Source organism: Musca domestica, unplaced genomic scaffold (genome assembly GCF_030504385.1).
Source record: "Musca domestica strain aabys unplaced genomic scaffold, Musca_domestica.polishedcontigs.V.1.1 15, whole genome shotgun sequence".
NCBI lineage: Eukaryota > Metazoa > Arthropoda > Insecta > Diptera > Muscidae > Musca > Musca domestica.
Window position 1 is genome coordinate 3,407,335 of NW_026712207.1, and position 24,849 is coordinate 3,432,183.

Genomic DNA, 24,849 nt, shown 5'->3' on the forward strand with positions numbered 1-24,849 from the left:
ATCATAAATATTCAATGATTAAAATTGCATATCTGTCAATGGATTGACAACAACATGTCGTGGTCAAAATATGTGGAGGCCTAATGTCTGATTCTTTGAATGCATCATAAACTTGAATATTTTTCGGTGTTGTTCGATGATGCTAATCACACTAGATTCCAAACAAACAGCAACAACAACAACGACTCATTTCAAACTCATCAGGTTAATTCCCACAGATTTCTAAATGTAACCAAGCAAACCTCCAGCTTTTTGGTTTTTTTTTGGTCTGAATTGTTGTTGCTGTTTGCTTGTTTTCTTTCATCTGTTTTTTTTTTTTTTCGTTTTTGTGTCACATCATCATCATCAACCATTTCCGCATTTCATCAGTAATGTAATGCCTCCGCTGTTGTTGTTAGCTGTGCTGTATTTGTTGTTTTTTGCTGCAAATAGTTGTACGGTTTTGAATTCGTATTCTAAAATGGAAATTTGAATTTCCATACAACACATCGATGAGGAGGTGTAAGTGTGGGTTTTTATGTTGCACAGACAGACAGACACACACACATACATGAACATTTGAAGTGGTTATGTTCTGACTTGCAGAGTGAAAAAATGAGAGTCAAATATGCAAAGATTTTTGGTTGTCTGGGTGGAAAGCAAATACAATTTTAGAAAGGATTTTTTTTCGAAGGACTATTAGACTGCGTAGGAGGACAAGAAGTTTTTTTATTTTTCTTGGGTCTTCTAAGATTTTGTAGAGGAGTTATGAAAATAGAAAATTGGGAAGACTGATGGTGTTTTTAAAGATTTTTTTTGGAGGATCAGATCAGAAAATGTGGATTTTTAAATTAACTTTCGAGGGGACTATGAACATGGATTTCTTAAGAATTTGTTGAAAGGCTGTGAGATCACAATTTTAGGATTTTTATATTTTTTTGAACCATTAAGGATTTTTTTAAGGGCCTATAAAAAAGCCACATAGTTGATTTTTGAAGGATTAAATATCTCAGATTTTTTAAAATTATTTTTTAAAGAATATGGGAAATTGATAGCCTTAAAAATTCTTAAAATTTTTTTGCTTAAAAATTCCGCGAATCCTTCAAATAATTTCCATGTTGATATCCTTTGAAGTCCAATTATAGATTTTTTAAGGGCCTATAAAACCACTTAATAGTAACATTATTGAATTGCAGATTTTTGAATATTTTTTTTAAAGAATATGAGGATTACCTTTTTATCAATAATCATGGATTTTAAAATCTTTTGGAAAGACGATGAGATCACTATTAGATGATTTTTTGACAATATTTTGAGGGACTTAAAAGCCAGTAATCCTGATTTTTTTAGGAATTTTTGGGGGACTATAATGCCGCTAATAGTTTATTTGATTTTGTTGAAGGACCAACATTACATCACCTTGAAGGATCCGAAAGTTCTTTAGAATATTTATTACAGCAACGTTTTGAAAGACACGAAAATCCCTTAGAAGGATTATTTCAAAGTTGATAGTCCTGAGAGTCATTTAGAAAAAGTTATTTGAAAAAATCCACGTTAATTGCCTTGACAATCCTTGAACAAATATACGTTGATAGTCTTGAAAATTTTTAAACATTTTTGCTGAAAAATTCTGCACATATGGCCTTGGAAGTCTTTTAGAAGAACTCTTTAAGAATTACGTGCTGATAGCATTGAAAGTCCTTCAGAGAAATTCCACGTTGATATCCTTGGAAGACCTTAATAGATTTTTTTATGTTTGCAGCCTTAGAAGTCCTTGCGAAAAATTCTACTTTGAAAGCCTTGGAAGTCCTTTGAAAAATGCTATAAAAAACTTTCGTTGATAACCTTCAAAATCCTTCAGAAAATTCCACATTTACAACTTTGGATTTCCCTCAGAAAAGTTCTACGTTCACAGGTCCGTAAAGAAAATAATTGCAACGAATTTAGAGGAATGTAAGTCCTTTAGAAAAATCCACGTTTGGAGATCTGTCAGCCGTTTCAAAAATGTTTTTAGAAGTCCTTAGTTTTTTAGGAAATTCCTTTCAAAAATCCACGTATTTTAAGAAATTTTCCAAAATTTCTTAAAATATACACGTTTTGGAGGTCTGTTGGTCCTTGTGAAACCCTCTTTAAAAAATCCATGTTGAGAGGTCCGTTAGTTCTTTAGCAAATTTAATTTACAAAATCCACGTTCAAAAGTCTGTTAGTCCTTTGGGATTTTTTTTGGAATACATACAATTTGAGGTCTGTAAGGGGCTTACTTAAGAATTTCTATACAAAAATCCATGTTTAGAGGTATGTTAGTTCTTTATACAATCTCTTTAAAAAAATCCAAGATTAGATGCCTTTTGGCCGTTAGAAAATTTCTTTAAAAAATCCATGCTTGGAATTGTGAAAGAAATCCTTGGAACAAGTTTATGCATAGGGTATGTTGGTCTTTTGAAAAAAATGGTTTAAAAATCCTCGTTTTAAGGTTTGTTGGTCCTTTAGAAAATCTCTTTAAAAATCCACGTTTAATGGTCTATTAGTCCTTTAGAAAATTTCTTTAAAAAGTAAATGTTAAGAAGTCTATGAGAAAAATTTGAAATATTTGAAAATTTCTTTAAAAAATTTACGTTTATAGGTGAGATATTCCTTTAAAAATATACGTTAGGGGGTCAGTTTGTCCCTTAAAATTTCTAAAAAAAACAAGTATAGAGTTCTGCTTATTCTTTCTAAAATTCATTTAACCAATCCATGTTGGAAAGTCGGAAGCATTAAAATATGCCTTAAAAAATCCAGGTTTGAAAATCTGTTGAACCCTTAAAAATTCGTTAAAAATCCACGTTTTAAGTCCTTTAGCAAAATTTCTTTGAAATCCATGTTTGGAGGTATCTTAGTCTTTTAGAAAATTTCTTTAAAAATCCACGTTTAAGGGTCAGTTGTTCCTTTAGAAAATTTCTTTAAAAATCCACGTTTAAGGGTCAGTTGTTCCTTTAGAAAGTTTCTTTAAAAAATCCACGTTTAAAGGTCTGTTGGCCATAGAAAATTCCTTAAGAAAACCCACGTTCAAAGGTCAGTTGGTCCTTTAAACATTTTTTTGAAAAATCTACGATTACTGGTCTGCTGGTGCTGTAGAGATGTCTTAAGTTTAGAAGTCTGTTGAGACCTTAAAATAATTCTTTAAAAATGCAAGTTTCTTTAAAAAAAAGGTCTGTTAGTCCTCTACAAAAGTCTTAAAAAATCGATGTTGGCAGCTCTGTTGGTCCTTTATAAAACAGCCTTAAAAATCTTTTTTTAGAGGTCTTTCAGCCTTTCAGTAAAATTTCATTAAAATCCATGTTTGGAGTTGTTAGTCCTTTAGAACATTTATTTGAAAAAAAAAAACAAAATTTTGAGAATTTCTTTGATAAATCAAAGTCAAAAAGTCTTTTGGTCCCTTAGCAAATTTCTTTAAAAAAATCCGCTTTTAACAGTTATAGTCCTTTGGAAAATTAAAAAAAAAAAAAATCAGTTTGTCCTTTAGAAAATGTATTTTAAAAATCCAAGTTAAAAGACCTGTTAGGCCCTAAAACATTTCTAAAAAATCCACGTTAAAGAGTCAGTTAGTCCTTTAGAAAAGTTCTTCAAAAAATCCAATCTTTAAAAATCTACAATTCGAGTTTTTATAACTAATCACCTTCCTAGTTTAGACTTCCCCAAAACTTATTGGCCCTCTGCTATTAGCATTCATAAGTCACACTTTAATTTCCGCATTCACCAGCTATTATGTGTTTGTTGTTGTTGTGGTGTGTAAAAGTGCCACATATTTTTGAATGAATTCATAACGCTTTTTGTCGTGTTTTTTTTTGTTCGGTTTTGAAAGTGAGCCTACACTCCATGTGAGTTTGAGTGTGTGTGCATGTCGCGTGGTTTTCAAATCGCTGGCCATAACCACTTTCCAAGCAGTGAAAATGTTGATCTGTAGTCAAATGACTTCCTTATATTTCGTAATAGAAAGCAATTGAAAGAAACCATTTATGGTTGGGGCCACTCTAATACACACTGAGTGGATGGATGGGGTATTCATTCATAGTTTCGCCTATATATAGTATATATACCGAACGACCGACATATGTACATACAAATAAATCGTATATATATGTATATATTATCGTCGTGTGTACATTTTGATAAAAATGAATGAGTAGAACGATTCAACGACCAACGTAAGACGACGACGACGTCAACAAACAGGAAAAACTACTTCCGTTGCGCGAATATGGATGGTGGCGTGGCATGGCGTGGCGTGGCGGTGGTGTTATGTTCAGTGTTATTGCTGATGGGTTTTCGCTGTTGTTCTTCTTGTTGTTGCTGTTTTATATTTGTAAGCAAATAAATATTTTATTTTCAATTCGGGTTGTTATTTTTGTGGATGCTCTCTCTCTCTCCCCGATTCCCCCTGGATGGGGTATGAGTAGTACAGACAGCAATTAAATTTAAATGGCTTTCCTAATTTCGGACCACTGTGCATGGAAATACCTCATTTCTAGAAAATTCTACCACCAATGGCGATTTCTAAGAACATGGAGCAACTATTCTGTTGAACTTATTTAAGAAAAATGTTTCGAAATATATTTTTTTAATTTTCTTTATGACCTTGGGACCTCCCTTCGTGGATTTTTAAAGAATTTTCCCTATGCACTTCAGATTTTACAACCAGGGTTTTTTAAAGAATAAATAAAGGGTTTTTAAAAAGGAATAAAGGACCAACAGACCTTTAAACGTGGATTTTTAATGATTTTTTCTAAGGGACCAACAGACCTTTAAACGTGGATTTTTTAAAGAAAATTTCTAAAGGACCAACAGACCTTTAAACGTGGATTTTTAAAAGAAATTGTCTCAAGGACCAACTGGCCTCCAAATGTGGATTTTTTAAAGAAATTTTCTAAAGGACCAACAGACCTTTAAACATGGATTTTTTAAAGAAATTTTCTAAGGGACCAACAGACCTTTAAACGTGGATTTTTTAAAGAAATTTTCTAAAGGACCAACAGACCTTTAAACGTGGATTTTTTAAAGAAATTTTCTAAAGGACAAACAGATCTTTAAACGTGGAGTTTTTAAAGAAATTTTCTAAAGGACCAATTGACCTTTAAACGTGGATTTTTTAAAGAAATTTTCTAAAGGGCTAACTGGTCTCCAAACGTGGATTTTTTAAAGAAATTTTCTAAAGGACCAACAGACCTTTAAACGTTGATTTTTTAAAGAAATTTTCTAAAGGACCAACAGACCTTTAAACGTGGATTTTTTAAAGAAATTGTCTCAAGGACCAACTGGCCTCCAAATGTGGATTTTTTAAAGAAATTTTCTAAAGGACCAACAGACCTTTAAACGTGGATTTTTTAAATAAATTTTCTAAGGGACCAACAGACCTTTAAACGTGGATTTTTTAAAGAAATTTTCTAAAGGACCAACTGGCCTCCAAATGTGGATTTTTTAAAGAAATTTTCTAAAGGACCAACAGACCTTTAAACGTGGATTTTTTAAAGAAATTTTCTAAGGGACCAACAGACCTTTAAACGTGGATTTTTTAAAGAAATTTTCTAAAGGACCAACAGACCTTTAAACGTGGATTTTTTAAAAAAATTTTCTAAAGGACAAACAGATCTTTAAACGTGGAGTTTTTAAAGAAATTTTCTAAAGGACCAATTGACCTTTAAACGTGGATTTTTTAAAGAAATTTTCTAAAGGGCTAACTGGTCTCCAAACGTGGATTTTTTAAAGAAATTTTCTAAAGGACCAACAGACCTTTAAACGTTGATTTTTTAAAGAAATTTTCTAAAGGACCAACAGACCTTTAAACGTGGATTTTTTGAAGAAAGTTTCTAAAGGACCAACAGACCTTTAAACGTTGATTTTTTGAAGAAATTTTCTAAAGGACCAAAAGACCTTTAAACGTGGATTTGTTAAAGAAATTTTCTGAAGGACCAACAGACCTTTAAACGTGGATTTTTTAAAGAAATTTTCTAAAGTACCAACAGACCTTTAAACGTGGATTTTTTAAAGAAATTTTATAAAGGACCAACAGACCTTTAAACTTGGATTTTTTAAAGACATTTTCTAAAAACCAACAGATCTTTAAATTTAGGTTTTTTAAAGAAATTTTCTAAAGGACAAGCAGACCTTTAAACGTGGATTTTTTAAAGAAATTTTCTAAAGGACCAACAGACATTTAAACGTGGATTTTTAAAAGAAATTTTCTAAAGGACCAACAGACCTTTAAACGTGGATTTTTAAAAGGAATTTTCTAAAGGACCAACAGACCTTTAAACGTGGATTTTTTAAAGAAATTTTATAAAGGACCAACAGACCTTTAAACGTGGATTTTTTAAAGAAATTTTCTAAAGTACCAACAGATCTTTAAACGTGGATTTTTTAATGAAATTTTCTAAAGGACCAACAGACCTTTAAACGTGGATTTTTTAAAGAAATTTTCTAAAGCACCAACAGACCTTTAAACGTGGATTTTTTAAAGGAATTTTATAAAGGACCAACAGACCTTTAAACGTGGATTTTTTTAAAGAAATTTTCTAATGTACCAACAGATCTTTAAACGTGGATTTTTTAAAGAAATATTCTAAAGGACCAACAGACCTTTAAACGTGGATTTTTTAAATAAATTTTCTAAAGGACCAACAGACCTTTAAACGTGGATTTTTTAAAGAAATTTTCTAAAGCACCAACAGACCTTTAAACGTGGATTTTTTAAAGAAATTTTCTAAAGGACCAACAGACCTTTAAACGTGGATTTTTTAAAGAAATATTCTAAAGGACCAACTGACCTCCAAATGTGGATTTTTTAAAGAAATTTTCTCAAGGACCAACAGATCTTTAAACGTGGATTTTTTAAAGAAATTTTCTAAAGGACCAACAGACCTTTAAACGTGGATTTTTAAATAAATTTTCTAAAGGACCAACAGATCTTTAAACTTGGATTTTTAAATAAATTTTCTAAAGGAACGAGGTCAGTTGTTCCTTTAGAAAATTTATTTAAAAATTTTTTAAAGAAATTTTCTAAAATACCAACTGGTCTCCAAACGTGGATTTTTTAAAGAAATTTTCTAAAGGACCAACAGACCTTCAAACTTGGATTTTTTAAAGAAATTTTCTAAAGCACCAGCAGACCTTTAAACGTGGATTTTTTAAGGAATTTTCTAAAGGACCAACTGACCTCCAAATGTGGATTTTTTAAAGAAATTTTCTCAAGGACCAACTGATCTCCAAACGTGGATTTTTTAAAGAAATTTTCTAAAGGACCAACAGATCTTTAAACTTGGATTTGTAAAGAAATTTTTTAAAGGACCAACTGACCTCTAAGCGTAGATTTTTTAAAGAAATTTTCTAAAGGACCAACAGATCTTTAAACTTGGATTTGTAAAGAAATTTTCTAAAGGACCAACTGACCTCTAAGCGTAGATTTTTTTAAAGAAATTTTCTAAAGGACCAACTGGTCTCCAAACGTGGATTTTTTAAAGAAATTTTCTAAAGGACCAACAAATCTTTAAATGTTGATGTTTCCAAAAATTTTCCAAACTTTTCTATATTTTAACCTCTTTAGCCCATATGAAAAGTTTTTAATGCCGGCTCATTGTAAATATCTTTTTATTGTCATTTAATTACATTCTGATCCACATTTGTGTATTTGTCTACGAATTCCACTACCATGGCGGTGGGGGCAAATTGTAGTTTGCCACTGATGACTGACAGTCGGTGATGTTGTCTGCCATAACTACAATGAGTGAGAGTGGCTTAGTGTGCAACATTACCCCCATGGGGGCAGTCTATGTTTAGTTCAATGCCTGGTTGACTGACTGCCTGCCTGGCTGGCTGGCTCACTAAACTCCTCCACAACAATCTGTGGTGCACCGACACACACATGGAATTGGTACTTAATTTGTGTCACCCCCACTGTTGCCGAGTGACTGACTGAATGACTGGCTGAATGAATGAATAATGCCACCAGAGACTGCGGCCACGTTTTTTACTTTGTTGTTGTTGCTGAGACTGGGGGCTGCCTCAAAAGCGGCAACGTCCAAAATTCGTTGATTTTTTTTCTCTAATTTAAAGCCAAGAGGCTGTCATTCAGTCTGTTTGGCTAGCTGGTTGGATGGTTGATGATGATTGTTGTTGTTATTGTTATTATTATGTCAATTATGTTGTTTATCACATGTTGTTGTTGTTGCTACTGCTGTTTATTTTAAGTTACAATCGGTTTTCTTTTTGCTCGATTTTCTTTACTAATCTATTTTTGTGTCTATTTGTTTTCCTTTTCTGTAGTATTCCGCTATTCGCATTGGTCCCGTTGTCAAGCGTGATGTAATGAAGGCCTCAACAATGCTGGAACATGAACCACAGTAAGTATTCAAGCTGAAATGTAAATAATGACATGAAGGGAGGGAGGACTTCCAGGTTTCTATAGGAGGACCTTTAGGTCTTCTATGGGAGGACTTCCAGGTCTCACATAGAAGACCTGGGACGACCTCCAGGTCTTCTATGTGAGACCACAAGGTCTTTCATTGAAAGATCTCCAGGCCTTCTTTGGGAGGTCTTCTATAAGAAAACCTCCAGGTCTTCTATAAGAAAACCTCCAGGTCTTCTATAAGAAAACCTCCCGGTTTTCTATAAGAAAACCTCCAGGTCTTCTATGAGAAGACTTTCCAGGTCTTCTATGTGAAGACCTCCAGGTCTTTTATGCGAAGACCTCCAAGTCATCTATGAGGTCCTGGTCTTCTATGAGAAGACCTCCTCTAGGTCTTCTATGAGAAGACCTCCAGTTCTTTTATGAGAAGACCTCTAGGTCTTCTATGAGAAGACCTCCAGGTCTTCTATGGGAAGACCTCCAGGTCTTCTATGGGAAGACCTCCAGGTCTTCTATGAGAAGACCTCCAGGTCTTCTATGCGAAGACCTCCAGGTCTTCTATGAGAAGACCTCCAGGTCTTCTGTGTGAAGACCTCCAGGTCTTCTATGGGAAGACCTCCAAGGCTTTTATGAAAAGACCTCCAGAACTTTCTATGAGAAGACCTCCAGGCCTTTTATGAGAAGACCTCCAGGTCTTCTATGAGAATACCTCCAGGTCTTCTATGAGAATACCTCCAGGTCTTCTATGCGAAGAACTCCAGGTCTTCTAAGCGAAGACCTCGGGTCTTCTATGAGAATCCTCCAGGTCTTCTATGGGAAGACCTCCGGGTCTTCTGTATGAGAAGCCCTCCAGGTCTTCTATGAAAAGACTCATAGGTCGTCTATACGATGTCCTTCATGTCTTCTATACGAAGGCCTTCTGTTCTTCTTCACGAAGAACTTCTCTTAAGGTTTCTGTGGCCTCGTCTTTGTAGGGCTTCAATTCCCAAAAAAAAAATGATTCATTTTTAATTTGCCAAAAACTGACGGACTTAAGAGGTCAAAGGTAATTACCTCGAATGTCAAGATCTTTGTCTTTCCCCACCACTCAGCCAGCAGTCATTCATGCCATTTATTGTCATGGCTAATTAATGGCAGACAAAGAACTTTAGATTAAAAAACCACTTGGAGGAGAGGAAGGGCCGGCTGTTCTCAATTGGTTTTGTGGTGATTGGTTGCTCGCTTTGATTTAAGAATGCACCAATACCCGTAAAGCTACATACTAACAAAATTTAAACGACAACTTACCCTTGCACTCTGGTGCTTGGCTGGATGGCTGGCTGGCTGGTTGGTTCACTGGACGACGGTCGCCAAACTGTAATGGAGATAATTCGAATGATATTGAATATCCGATGTTGAATAAATTAATAGCCACCATTAACATCATCCGCAGAATGTTCCTTAGGAAGCAAAAAACCAAAAACAAAGAACCCAAGCAAAGTGAGTAACGACGATGGCGATCGTGAGTGTCTGTCGGTCGGTCGCTTGGTCACATTACGATGATGATGATGATGGTGATCTCCATCATTATTATTATTATTATGGCGGTGATTGTGAGCAAATCTGATTACCCTAGGTATCATCTACGGGCTGTGGACTACTTATTTAAAACAGCGGATGAAGTAAACGACATTAAACGGGGGAATAAAGAACAAATCCAACAACGACAACAACTTCAAGAACCCGAAACTTAATTATGTGAATGATGACCGTACGCTAGTCTGTCCATCCATTCAACCATTCCTCTGTTTGCGGGAAATGTATGAATGAATGAATTCAATGTTGAGAAGGAACTCTGCTGCGTCCGCTGTTATTTTTTCGTATTTTTTGTTTTAATTCTGAAATTGACTGCTGATTCCGGCACATGCAACCGTTTTTTTGTTGTTGTTGATTTTGGATTTTTTTGCTGAAATGGAATTTTCTTGTCTTATTATTACTATTATCATCGGCAGCGTCATCATTATGCTGAGGATGATGGTGGTGGTGGTGGGGAGCGGCATTATTACTACTCTCGTATTACGTGGCTTGGCTCAGATTCTTCTTCTGTTCTGGGTTTCAAATGGAAATCGTTGGCTTCCTGTTTTGGCGAATGGGGAGAGAAGTTTTGAAGATGTTTGACTATGGGACCAGGGGTTATTGGAAAACAGTGGGTATAGAATATTGGAAGAAAAGAAAACAATGGAAATGGCTTATAAAGATGGTCCAGGTCTTCTCATAGAAGAGCATGAACGTCTTCTCAGAGAAGAGCCGAAGGTCTTCGCATAGAAGAGCCGAAGGTCTTCTCATAGAAGAGCCGAAAGGTCTTCTCATAGAAGAGCCGAAAGGTCTTCTCATAGAAGAGCCGAAAGGTCTTCTCATAGAAGAGCCGAAAGGTCTTCTCATAGAAGAGCCGAAGGTCTTCTCACAGATGAGCCGAAGGTCTTCTCACAGAAGAGCCGAAGGTCTTCTCACAGATGAGCCGAAGGTCTTCTCATAGAAGAGCCGAAGGCCTTCTCATAGAAGAGCCGAGAGGTCTTCTCATAGAAGAGCCGAGAGGTTTTCTCATAGAAGAGCCGAGAGGTCTTCTCATAGAAGAGCCGAGAGGTCTTCTCATAGAAGAGCCGAGAGGTCTTCTCATAGAAGAGCCGAGAGGTCTTCTCATAGAAGAGCCGAGAGGTCTTCTCATAGAAGAGCCGAAAGGTCTTCTCATAGAAGAGCCGAAAGGTCTGTCTCTATTTAGATATTATAAATGACTTCAATTGGAGACCTGGAGGTCTTTCCATAGAAGACCTTGAGGTCTTACCATAGAAGACCTGGAGGTCTCCATATAGAAGACCTGGAGGTCTCCGTATAGAAGACCTGGAGCCTCCCTATGGAAGTCCTGGAGGTCTTTCCATAGAAGACCTGAAGGCCTCCCTAAAAAAGACTTAGAGGGGATGAAATAAGGCACCTGGTTTAACTTCTTTGCCAAAGGAACGACCTGCTTTTCTTTATGAAGTTGATTCCATCAAATTTCGAATGAGTTATAGCAATTTCAAAATTTATGTCAATAAAATATTTTCGTGAAAATATTCCTTCCTTCTTTTTCCTATCCCTCTCCCCCTTCCAACCCACTGTTCTCTCAGCCATATCCTGTTGGAATTTATTTCCATTTTATTTTAATCATTAAAACGTCTTTTTAATTGCCAATAGCTATCTTTTTGATTTCCTTTTTAATTACTGCAAACGATTTATTTGAAAATCTATAATTTTTATTCTTCCATAAATTTCGAAATATATTTTATTACAAAACTAATCAGTTCTGACATCATTTTCCTTTTTTCTCTCTTATTTTAACAGATTTGCCACAATTTTAGCCTTCGACGTTAAGGTCGAAAAGGAAGCACAAGAAATGGCCGATTCGTTGGGTGTAAAAATATTCCAGGCCGATATTATTTATCACTTGTTCGATAAGTTTATGGCCTATCGCGAGGAGCTGAAACAAAAGAAACGTGAAGAATTTAAATCCATTGCCGTCTTCCCATGTAAACTTAAGGTGAGCCAAAAAAAATATTTTCAAAAAAAAAATATTTTTAAATTAAAGACGAAGGTAGATCTTCTCAAAGAAGACCAGAAGGTCTTTCCATAGGAAAGTAAAAGGTATTCTTATAGGAGTCCAAAAGGTCTCCTCAAAGAAGACCAAAAGGTCTACTCATAGGAGACCAAAAGGTTTTCTTATAGGAGACCAAACGGTCTTCTTTCATAGATGAGCAAAAGGTCTTCTTTGATAGTTGAAGTTCTTCTTCATAGAAGAGCAGAAGGTCTTCTCCCAGAAGAGCTGAAGGACTTCTCATAGAAGAGCTTAAGGTCTTCTCATAGAAGAGCTTAAGGTCTTCTCATAGAAGAGCTTAAGGTCTTCTCATAGAAGAGCTTAAGGTCTGCTCTCATAGAAGAGCTTAAGGTCTGCTCTCATAGAAGAACAGAGGGTCTGCTCTCGTAGAAGAACAGAGGGTCTGCTCTCATAGAAGAGCAGAGGGTCTTCTCATAGAAGAGCTTAAGGTCTTCTCATAAAAGACCTTAAGGTCTTCTCATATAAGAGCTTAATGTCTTCTCAGAGAAGAACAGAAGGTCTTCTCATAGAAGACCTTAAGGTCTTCTCAGAGAAGAACAGAAGGTCTTCTCTTAGAAAGATCTGGAGGTCTTCTTTATAGCAGAGCATAAGGACTTATCATAGAAGAGAGCAGAAGGTCTTCTCGTAGAAGTGCTCGAGGTCTTCTCCATAGAAGAGCTGAAGGTCTTCTCCATAGAAGAGCTGAAGGTCTTCTCCATAGAACAGCTGAAGGTCTCTCTCCCAGGAGAGCTGAAGGTCTTCTCTCAGGAGAGCTGAAGGTCTTCTCTCAGGAGAGCTGAAGGTCTTCTTCCAGAAGAGCTGAAGGTATTCTCCCAGAGGAGCTGAAGGTCTTCTCCCAGAGGAGCTGAAGGTCTTCTCCCAGAGGAGCTGAAGGTCTTCTCCCAGAGGAGCTGAAGGTCTTCTCCCAGAGGAGCTGAAGGTTTTCTCCCAGAAGAGCTGAAGGTCTTCTCCCAGAAGAGCTGAAGGTCTTCTCCCAGAAGAGCTGAAGGTCTTCTCCCAGAAGAGCTGAAGGTCTTCTCCCAGAAGAGCTGAAGGTCTTCTCCCAGAAGAGCTGAAGGTCTTCTCCCAGAAGAGCTGAAGGTTTTCTCCCAGAAGAGCTGAAGGTCTTCTCCCAGAAGAGCTGAAGGTCTTCTCCCAGAAGAGCTGAAGGTCTTCTCCCAGAAGAGCTGAAGGTCTTCTCCCAGAAGAGCTGAAGGTCCTCTCCCAGAAGAGCTGAAGGTCTTCTCCCAGAAGAGCTGAAGGTCTTCTCCCAGAAGAGCTGAAGGTCTTCTCCCAGAAGAGCTGAAGGTCTTCTCCCAGAAGAGCTGAAGGTCTTCTCCCAGAAGAGCTGAAGGTCTTCTCCCAGAAGAGCTGATGGTCTTCTCTCATAGAAGAGCTGATGGTCTTCTCCCAGAAGAGCTGATGGTCTTCTCCCAGAAGAGCTGATGGTCTTCTCTCATAGAAGAGCTGATGGTCTTCTCTCATAGAAGAGCTGATGGTCTTCTCTCATAGAAGAGCTGAAGGTCTTCTCTCATAGAAGAGCTGATGGTGTTCTCTCATAGAAAAGCTGAAGGTCTTCTCTCATAGAAGAGCTGAAGGTCTTCTCTCATAGTAGAGCAGAAGGAATAGAAAACCACAAGGTCTTCTCATCGAAGATCAGAGGATATCCTTCTTATCTTAGAAGACCCGAAGAAAGCCTTGTCATAAAATACCAGAAGGTGGTGCTTTTTCACAGAAGGTGGTGCTTTTTCACAGAACACCAGAAGCTGCTGGTGCTTCTCTCATAGAACACCAGAAGCTGCTGGTGCTTCTCTCATAGAACACCAGAAGCTGCTGGTGCTTCTCTCATAGAATACCAGAAGCTGCTGGTGCTTCTCTCATAGAACACCAGAAGCTGCTGGTGCTTCTCTCATAGAACACCAGAAGCTGCTGGTGCTTCTCTCATAGAACACCAGAAGCTGCTGGTGCTTCTCTCATAGAACACCAGAAGCTGCTGGTGCTTCTCTCATAGAACACCAGAAGCTGCTGGTGCTTCTCTCATAGAACACCAGAAGCTGCTGGTGCTTCTCTCATAGAACACCAGAAGCTGCTGGTGCTGCTTCATAGAACACCAGAAGCTGACGGTCTCCTCTCATAGAGCACCAGAAGCTGACGGTCTCCTCTCATAGAACATCAGAAGCTGACGGTATCCTTTCATAGAGCACCAGAAGCTGACGTCCTCCTCTCATAGAACACCAGAAGCTGGCGGTCTCCTCTCATAGAACACCAGAAGCTGACGGTCTCCTCTCATAGAGCTCCAGAAGCTGACGTCCTCCTCTCATAGAACACCAAAAGCTGATCTTCTGCCTTCTAAAGAAAAGGAAAGGTCCTCCTCTTCCAAAGTGAATTAATTGTGAGTCTATCAAACATTCTTGTTCATCAAGATTGCAATAGTTAACAAAAAAGAACAACAACAATAACAATAACAACAAAAACCAACATTAGCTACAACTTAATTTCCGCTTCAAACAAATGCTGCTGCAGTTTCATGTCTCACAAAAAAGCGAGCAGATCACACAAAACGTGTCAAGCACCTATATACCTTCTCTCCATTGTTTCCATGTCCACGAGGTCTCCGCTCTTTGGGACAAGACAAATTCTGGAATAATGACCAATTTAAAGAAGATCGCTGTTGTTTCGCTATTCCGGTCGATTGGTTTCGATGATCATTTAGAAGACAGATTAATAGCGGAGTGCAACAATTGCCATGGACACATGGAAGCTGTGCGTGCTGAAAGAAGATTTGATCAGGCACAGAAACACACACGCACGCACATACGACTGCAGGTTGATGGTCATCATTCCACAGATGCTGCTTGTCCATACAGGTATTTTGCTCGCATTTTGTGGCCCGGAATCAACGTTTAATTGGGGACGAGGTGGGGGCCTGGCCATGTCCAGTCAAGTAGTCGGACATAAAGGCCTCCAGTTGCAATATCCAGCCAGACCGCCATACCCAGGCAACAGGTTAATGGTTGGATGTATGAGACCAATGAGTTTTCCTCCATATGCGTGTGTGTGAGTCTGCATTTTAATCGCTCCAAGAAGAATGTATTTTTTTTGTCCGATTTCATTCGACCATCCGCTCAACGTCGACGTCGTCATCATCATCACCATCCGGTCATATGTATTTTACACCTGTACGCGTGTAATTACAACAATAGCAACATTAAATGCTGGCATCCGCCTTTACGACGGCCTGGAAACGACAATGGCCATAGATGAAGATGCTGGCCACAACAGACACACACACACTTCACTGCCATTGAAAATCGACTTCAATGGATGAAAATTGCTCTGGCAGATCATGAAATAATATCATCATGACTTTTTGTTGTTGTTGTTGTTTTTGTGGAGTAAAAAGTGTTCGTTTTTTTTGGTTCGGAAATTATCCCATGGATATATTTTCTATTATCTCCCCCGGCTGGGATCTTAAAGCAATTTACATGATCCATCTTTGCCACGAAACGGCGGATGTATGGTACTGCATAGGGTCATAGAACATTTCGATCTGTCTAAGGCCGGATGTTGAGAAGGCAGAATAGCAGCAACAACAACAAAACACACATAATTCTCCATGGGATTAGAAATTAGTCAATTACAACATGCAACATGTTGCATGTATCGAAAGAAGAAGAAAAACTCAAGGGAAGACGAATGATTGACTGTCTGACAGACAGGCAGGTTGTTATTTCTTCTATTCACACGAAGGCAAATGATCAGGAAACTTAATGAGCCAGAAGATGATCTGAAACTTGGAAGGAGGCGGGGGGAGAAGTTGGGGAAATCCTGAGAAACACATAAGACCTGAAAACAGTCTTCTCTCAGAAGATCAGAGGGTAAAAAAGGTCCTCCCATAGACGTCTGGAAGAAAATCTTCCCCTAAAATGAAAAATAAAAATTTTCGATAGACTGCCAAAACCAGATCTTGTTATAAAAGGCCAGAATGTCTACCAAAGAAGACGAGAAGGTCTTATTATAGCCGCATTATACCAGCTGCAGGTATTCTCATAAAAGTTTAAAGAAGGGAAGGTTCTCTCAAAGAAGTCAAAAAGAAAATCTTCTCCAAACGTTCAGAAATTAGGTCTTCTCACAGAATCTCAGAAAAAATGTCTTGTCATAGAAGACAGGAAGGTTTTATCGCAGAAGACATCCTTCCATAGAAGAATAGAAGAAAGCCTACTTACAGATGATAAGGACAGTTCAGAAGTACTGTTTCTCATAAAAGTTCGGATACATATCAGAAGATCAGAAATGTCATTACAAAGAAGGCCAGAAGTAGGTCTTCTCATAAAACTCCAGATGAAGGTCCTTTCTTGTTAAAGAAGACCAGAATGTCTACCAAAAAAGACGAGAAGGTCTTATTATAGCCCCATTATACCAGCCGCAGATATTCTCATAAAAGTTTGAAGGAAGGAAGGTCCTCTCAAAATAGTCAAAAAGAAAATCTTCTACTAACGTTCAAACATGAGGTCTTCTCATAGAGTCGCAGAAGATGGGCTTGTTCTAGAAGACAACAAGGTTTTATCCCAGAAGACATCTTCCCATAGAAGACTAGAAGAAAGGATCCTTATAGGTGACAAGAAAAGTTTAGAAGAACTTTTTCTCATAAAAGTTCGGATACATATTCTTTCATAAAAGTCCAAAAAATAAGGTCTTCTAGTAGATCAGAAAAAGTCATTAAAAACGAAGACCAGAAGTAGGCCTTTTCATAAAACTCCAGATGAAGGTCTTTTCTTTTAGAAGACCAAAAATTGTCTTCTCGTAGAAGAGCACAAGAATTGTCCTGACTTCTCATTGAAGATTTTGCCTTTCTCATAAAATGCCACTTAAGTATCTTCCTGGTGAAGAAATTATTTTTATAGAACCCCTAATGAAGGTCTTCTTGTATAAGGCCAGGAGAAGTTCTCACAGATGACTGGCATAAAGTTCCATCACAGAAAATCGGGAGAAGGTCTTCCTGTAAAAGACCTGAAGAAAATCATTTTAGAGATGACTAGACTAAAATTTGTTTTCAGATAAAGAAAAGCTTTTCAAAAAGACCTGAAGAAGATCTTTTGATGAAAGAATATATTTTTATAGAAAATCTGGAGAAGAGAAAAATATTCTCTTATAGAGGAGGTTCTATTAGATAATATTTTGATAAGAAATGCCAAAAAAGGGCTATTCCTAAAAGAGTAGCAGAATATCTTCTCAAATTGAAATTAAGTTTATAGTTGTGTGGACAAATAAATCGTCCAGCTAAAGTCTAGGAACAGGTCTTTCAATCCAAGATCAAAAAATGTGTCTGTTAGGAGGCCAAAAAATGGTCATATCTAAAAGCTCAGAAGAAGGCTTTCTCATAGAAGAACGGAGGAAAGTTTAACTGACAAAAATGTTCTGTCATGTAATACCAGAAAAAAGGTATTTTTAAACCTGAACAGAAGGATTATAAGAAGAAGAAGATAAAAGCCTTTCTTGGGGAGAAGGAAGAAAGAACGAAAAGATTCTCTATAGAAACCCAAAACTTGGTATTCTTATAGACCTTAGTAACTTTCTATAGAATATCCGTAATTTTATTAAAAAATCGTTTTCTGGTAGTAGACCTGCAGTATTTTATTGAGAACCCAAAGGTGAGTTCTGTAGGGCTTCCATAGAAAGATCTTTCTTAAGAACACCACTATAACGCATTTCTATGTAGGTATTTATGCTAACTACTTTTAGAGGACTTTTTGATCACTCACTTAAAGATGATCTGTCAGGATTTTTCTGCTTAGAATGTCATGTGGTCCCATTTTTTTTACAGAATCAAAGGGCCTTATAGAAAACTTTAAGAGTCCCCTTTCTATAAATTAATGAAGCGAAATACTCTGTAGGGTAACAGAAGCTCTTATAGAAAGACAGAAAGATTCTTGTGAAATAACAGCAGGTGTCCTCATTGAGGACCTGAAGGAGAATTTGGCCGAATTTAAATGAACTCCATATTTATTACAGAATTCTACAATACTTTTCTATAAGAGACAGCTTTGGTATTAATGGCCACCTGAAAAGAACCCTGTTGATTGTTCTGTTAAGGAAGAGCTATCAGTACAGTTTTACTACTGAACATCAAATTCCTTCCTTTCCATACGAAAGCTTGCGAAGCCCTCGGGGTTTCAAAAAAAAAATCTGAAAACCTTTTTAGGGTGGTTCTTGTGGTTTTCAAAAAGAAACCTCTAGAGTTCTTGTATAAAAATACCTCTTTTATAAAGGGTCTCTGAGGTTCTATCCTGTATTCTATAAGACCTCTGGAAGAACTTTAGTTTCAAGGAAAGGCTTTAGGCTTATAGGAAAACCCGGTCTTTAGTGGGAAGAAATATCGCTTTCTGTTAGGAGTTTCCTGGTCCTCTCTGATGAGACGTTTTTATCTTCAATAAGGAAAATCATAATAGGCAAGCCTCTGACTTCTATAGGGGAGAAGATCATTGAGGAGTTTTTCCAAAGAAGACGAGAGCAGTTTCTGGGAAAGACTAAATGTAGGTCTATGGAAAATCGGAAAATAACCTATGAAAATAACTTTTATGTGGTCTTCTATATGAACATCTCTGGACATCCATACAAAGACTTCTGGGTTTCATTAAAAACACCTGAAGAGTTCAGTAGAAAGATACGGGTTTCCTGTTAAAATATCTCCGGTAGATAAATCAATAGCCCTTAGTTTCTGCTAAAAAGACCTTTCTTCAAAGGGGTGACTAATGGTCATGTTAAGAAATATATCTAGTAATCTACGGAAATAATTCTAGTTTCTTATAGAAATTCCTTAAAGCTAAGTCCTAAAATCCTCTTTTTTCGGTAGGACAATCGCTGGCCTTTTTTATACCCTCCACCTTGGAAAGAAGGGTATATTAACTTTGTCATTCCGTTTGTAACATCCCTAAATATTCGTTGTAGACCCCATAATGTATATATATTCTTAATCAGCATAAAATTTTAAGACGATTTAACGATGTCCGTCTGTCTGTCCGTCTATCTGTCTGTCTGTTGAAATCACGATACAGCCCACATTATTTGACGTAGAGCGTCAAAATTTAGCAGAATAATTTGTATTGTGTCTAGGATGGTTGGTATTGAAAATGAAATATATCGGTCCACGTTTTGGTATAGTCCCCATATAACGGTACATCGCGATAATCGGTATTTTGATGATTTTTGCCACACTTTATCACGGATTTATCTGAAAATTGGTATTTGTAGGTCATAATGGGTCCTTGTTCGTGCGCCGAAACATTGTATGTATAGGTCCACCTTTTCGTATTTCTTAAGGGGGACAAAACTTCTTCATTTTAATTTATTTTTCATTTTCTTCTTAATTTCAGATACTGCCACAATTCATCTTCAACAGTCGTGACCCCATTGTTATGGGTGTAATGGTCGAAAATGGTATCGTCAAAGTGGGTACACCGATCTGTGTGCCGAGCAAAGAGGTAAGTTTTCGAAATATAACACTTTAAATTTAATGTGTATTATCCATAAAGCTCATAAAACGTGAAATTGACATCCGATTTTATTCAGACTTGGCACATCTCAATATTTTTATCTACATAAGATCTGTTTAAAAATGGTAGAGATCGAACCCTCCACCATAGTATGGTGTTCCGTTTGTAACATCTCGAAATATACATTTTAGAACCCACAAAGTATATATATTCTTGATCAGGACAAAATTCTATGTCGATTTAGCGATGTCCGCCGTTTATCCGTCTGTCCTTTTGTGGAAATCCCTCTATCTTCCGAACGAAATGAAGTAGGTTGATCAAATTTTAGTCAAATATATATTATGTCTGCAGGACTTTTGGTATTGAAAATGGCAATGTAGGTCCACGTTTTGGTATAGGGCTCCATATAATGGTACCTACCTATTTTCGGTATTTTGATGATTTTAGCGACATTATTCACCGGAATTGTTTCAAATTTGGTATTTGAAGTTCCTAATGGATACTAAAGCCTAAGACAGAAAATTGTTTGTGCAGGTCCACGTCTTCGTATAGCCCCCATATAACGGTACCTCCCAATATTCGGTATTTTGATGATTTTACCTTCACTATTCACCGGAATTGTTTCAAATTTAGTATTTGAAGTTCGCAATGGATACTACAGCCTATGACAGAAAATTGTGTATGCAGGTCCACGTCTTCGTATAGCCCCCATATATCAGTACCTCCCTAGATTTGGTATTTTGGTGATTTTAGGTACAATACTCACCGATGTCGTATTTGAAGTTCGTAATGGATGCTACAGCCTGTGACAGAAAATTGTCTATGCTGGTCCTGAACTTCGCACAGTTCAGATTTAACGGTATCTCCCTATATTCGATATTTTGATGATCTTAGCTACATTATTCACCGTTTATTTGAAGTTTCAGTTTTAATATCGTAATGGCTTACGACAAACAATGCCGATGTAGGTCCACGTCGTATAGACCCCAATATAACGTCTATATTCGCTATTTTTAAAATTTTAACAGAATTTTTTAACGGATTTTATTTTTTGAAAATTTCCAAATTCGTTCCAAATGGTGTGGAGGGTATTCAAAGTTCGGCCCGGCCGAACTTACTGCTTTTTAACTTGTTTTTTTATATTCAAGAACCTTCCAAATGGCGGAGGGTATTAAAAGTTCGGCCCCGCCGAACTTAGCTATGTTTTTACTTGTTTTGTCTATGACGGAATATTTTATTAAGGGAATCGTTTTCTTTTCCTTGTTTTGTAAGTGTAACCTCTTTATGTCTCCCGAGCTTGTATGAATGCATCTCTCGAGGCCCATTTCAAAATTTCCAATTAGCAAACAAATTTCCGAATTGTATTCCATTTTGATTTCGGAAAATTATGAAATTATTCAATTACATTGTGTCCAATGAAATAAAGCTTTTGTTCTTTGGGTGGGTAAGTAAATGCCCCCCTAGACAATTTCCCTTGCTACCACCCGAAAACAATGATTGCTGTTGTTTCTTCTCCCCCAATTTTTGGTAAAACAAACCTTGATTGGTGCTGGAATGGTTCGATGGATGGCTGGGTGGTATGAATCGTTATTTGGATGATCAACAATTGAAAATTAATCACTTTTACTTTTCAGACATGTCTTGGGTCTCCCCCTTTTTTTTGAAAGAGGAAGAAGTGGTTAGGAGAGGGCAGGTTGGGGACAATCACCCATAGATAATTAAACTATTTACCATGCATACCGATATGATTTTCTGTAGACGAAACTAAGCCTACGGCAAATATTTTCGACAGACTATTGACTCAGGTGTGACTACTTACAACACGAAGTGTAATCCAACAAAAACAAGAGGCTTTCTTGATTGTTTATCAAAGGAGGGCTGGATAGCTGGCTGCCTGCTCGCCTAGGGAGGCAATGATTGATATTGCCTGTCTTGAATGTCTTTCCTTCCTACCATCCAGACACTCGATCTAATTGTGCAATGTCTGTAGTCTATTTAAATTATGCAATTGCAAGAAAGGTGGACAGGAGGGGAATGGGAGGGGCCTCAATAATAAATCAATATTATGTTTAACCGATCCAAAGATAAGTCCACAACATGGCCACGCTTCTTGTAAGCTTGTTAGCCTCTGGCAGGACAAGGATCGTTGTTATTTCTTTTCTTTTTCTCGCTCCCCTTTATCTATTTACAATGAATGTCACTTCCTTTCGCTGGGGATGTCGTTGCGCGTGTGTGTGTGCGTACGCGTGTGTTTATCCTATTCTTGTTTGACATTTTCAATGAAATATCACTTCTGTCATTAAAGTGAATTTCCGTTCGATTAACTTCGAGGAGGATATGCGAAGGAAGGGGTGAAAAAGGTAGGGGAACTCCAGGAGGATAAAAAGGAATTTCAGGGAAGTCTTCCATGGAGGGAAGACATTTTTTTATGAGTCTTCCAGGAAGGGAATACCTTTAAGACCCTCTTAGGATGCTTATGGATAGAAGACCTTTCAAGTGTATTCTAAGGACCAAAGATCCTCCAAAGAGATCTTCTATTGATAAAAGACCTCTCTGAGGTGTGAAACATTCATAGGATTCTTATAAACAGAAGATCAGTCAGGAGTCTTCTTTCGATGGAAGACTCTTTAGAGGTCTTCTGCAGACACAAGTCCTTTCAGGAGTCTTCTATGGACAGAAGGTCCCTTGGTTATGTTCTATGGATGCTCAGGGGATTTTTATAGACAGAAGACCCCTCGAGTGGCACTTATAGGACTCGTCTGAGCTCTTCTATGGACCTTTCAGAGGACATTTCTAGACCGAAGACCCTTCCGAAGTCCTCTACGATCAAAAGAAGCCACGGATGTCTTCTATGGACAAAAGACATTTCAGAAGCCTTTTACAGACAGAAGTCCGTTCAGGGGTCTTCTACAAACAGCAGACCCTTTAGTGGTATTCTATGAATTGAAGACCCTTCAGAGGTCCTCTGAGGATAAAAGATCTCTGAGTCTTCTTTTATAGACATACGACCATTTACGAGTCTTATGTGGACAGAAACCCTTGAGATCATCAGACAGATGATCATTCCTAGTCGTCTATGGACCTTTCAGAGGATTTTCATAGACAGAATTTCCTTCAGGAGTCTTCTGCTGACAGAAGACCCCTCGGGTGTCTTTAATAAACAGAAGTCTTTTTAGAAGTCTTCTATGGACGGAAGATCCTTCAGAGGTCTTCTATGGACAAAAGACCTGTCAGAGTTTTTTTTGAATAGAGGTTTTTTATGACTCTTATTTTATGGACAGAAGACCCTTCAGAGGTCTTCCATAGACAGATGACCCCTCTGAGTCCATTATAGACCTTTCAGAGGACTATCATAGGCAGAAGATCCTTTAGGAGTCTTTTGCTGAAAGATGACCCCTCGGGCGATCCTATGGACAGAAGACCCTTCAGAGGTCTTCTGCAGACAGAAGTCTTGTACGGACGGAAAATCCTTCAGAGGTCTTCAATGGACGCAAGACCTGCAAAAAGTTTTCTACGGATAAAAAAATATAGACATTTCAGAGAACTTTCATAGACAGAAGACCCCTCCGGTGTCTTCTATGGACAGAAGTCTTTTCAGGATTCTTCTATGGACAGAAGATTTTTCAGAGATCTTCTATGGGCAAAAGACCCGTATAAATGGTGTTCTATGAATAGAAGGTCAACCTGAGTCTACTTTTACAGACAAAAGAGTTTATGAACAGATTAGTCCTCTGAGTCCTCTATGGACCTTTCAGAGTACTTTCATAGACAGAATACCATTCAGGTGTCTTCTATTAACAAAAGATCTTTTAGAGGGCTTCTGCAGACACAAGTCCTTTGAGGAGTCTTCTATGGAGAGAGGGCCCCTTGGGTGTCTTCTATGGATTCTCAAAGGACTTCAATAGACAGATGACCCCTCGAGAGCCTTCTATGAACATAGGACCCTTCATTCCCTCGAATGTGTCTTCTATGGACAGAAGAGATCTTTAACACACAGAATAACCCCGTGTTGCTTTTTTGGGTATAAGTCCTTTCATAAATCGTTTTTAGAAAGGATACCCTTCAGGGGGTCTTATATGGAGGGAAGGAATCTTAGGGGGATAAAAATTAGACTTTCCAGGGATGTGTAATGTACTACAGCCCTTTCAGAGGTCTAGAGCAAACTGAAGACCCTTCATGGGTCTACTAAAAAAGAAACGACTTTTCAAAGTTCTTTTGTTGGCAATCGATCCTTCAGGGATCTTCTTTGAACAAAACATTACTCCCAGGTATTTTATAGAGAAAGGTCTTTAGAACTCTTCCACAGCCAGAAAAGCCTCCTAAATTTTTCAAAAACTAGAATCAACGAGAATATTTTTTAATCATTTTTACAAGGAATTCTATGTGTGGATAACGTGGTTTTTGTAAGGACTATTACCTCGACGATTTTTTTAAATATTATTTTTCAAGGACTATTACAACGCGGATTTAAAAAAAAAATATTTTTCAAGGACTATTGCAACGTGGATTTTTTTAAATGCGTTTTCAAGGATTATTACAACGTGGATTTAAAAAAAATCAAGGACTATTACAACTTGTGTTTTGAAAAACTATTTTTTAATGACTGTTACAACGTGGATTTTTTTTAAAAATATTTTTTTTCAAGGAATATTCTCAACTTGGATTATTTAAAAAAGTTTTTTCAAGGACTATTATGAACGTGGGTTTTTTAAAAATATATTTTTCAAGGACTATTATGAACGTGGATTTTTTAAAAATATTTATTTCAAAGACTATTATGAACGTGGATTTTTTAAAAATATTTTTTCCAAGGACTATTATGAACGTGGATTTTTTAAAAATATTTTTTTCAATGACTATTATGAACGTGGATTTTTTAAAAATATTTTTTTCAAGGACTATTATGAATGTGGATTTTTTAAAAATATTTTTTTCAAGGACTATTATGAACATGGATTTTTTAAAAATATTTTTTTCAAGGACTATTATGAACATGGATTTTTTAAAAATATTTTTTTCAAGGACTGTTATCAGCGTGGATTTTTTTAAAATATTTCTTTCAAAGTCTATTATAAACGTGGATTTTTTAAAAATATTGTTTTTTTTTCAAGGACTATTATGAACGTGGATTTTTTAAAAATATTTTTTTCAAGGACTATTACCAACGTGGATTTTTTAAAAATGTTTTTTTCAAGAACTATTACCAACGTGGATTTTTTAAAAATATTTTTTTCAAGGACTATTACCAACGTGGATTTTTTAAAAATATTTTTTTCAAGGACTATTATGAACGTGGATTTTTTAAAAATATTTTTTTCAAGAAATACTGTCGACGTGGAGTCTTCCACAGACAGAAATCTCGGCGAAGGTCAACTGTAGAAAAAATACAT

General features: G+C 37.0%; 1 protein-coding gene across 2 annotated transcripts in view; it reads left to right on the forward strand.

Annotated features, from left to right (window-relative positions):
• The window catches only part of LOC101889094 (eukaryotic translation initiation factor 5B), a 103,924-nt gene that overhangs the window by 49,756 nt on the left and 29,319 nt on the right, over window positions 1–24,849 (forward strand). For both annotated transcript variants that reach the window (XM_059119532.1, XM_059119531.1), the window contains exons 6-8: window positions 8,278–8,354; window positions 11,717–11,912; window positions 19,340–19,447. In XM_059119532.1, the coding sequence (XP_058975515.1) occupies window positions 8,278–8,354; window positions 11,717–11,912; window positions 19,340–19,447 (381 nt within the window). The remainder of the gene's footprint in view (window positions 1–8,277; window positions 8,355–11,716; window positions 11,913–19,339; window positions 19,448–24,849) is intronic.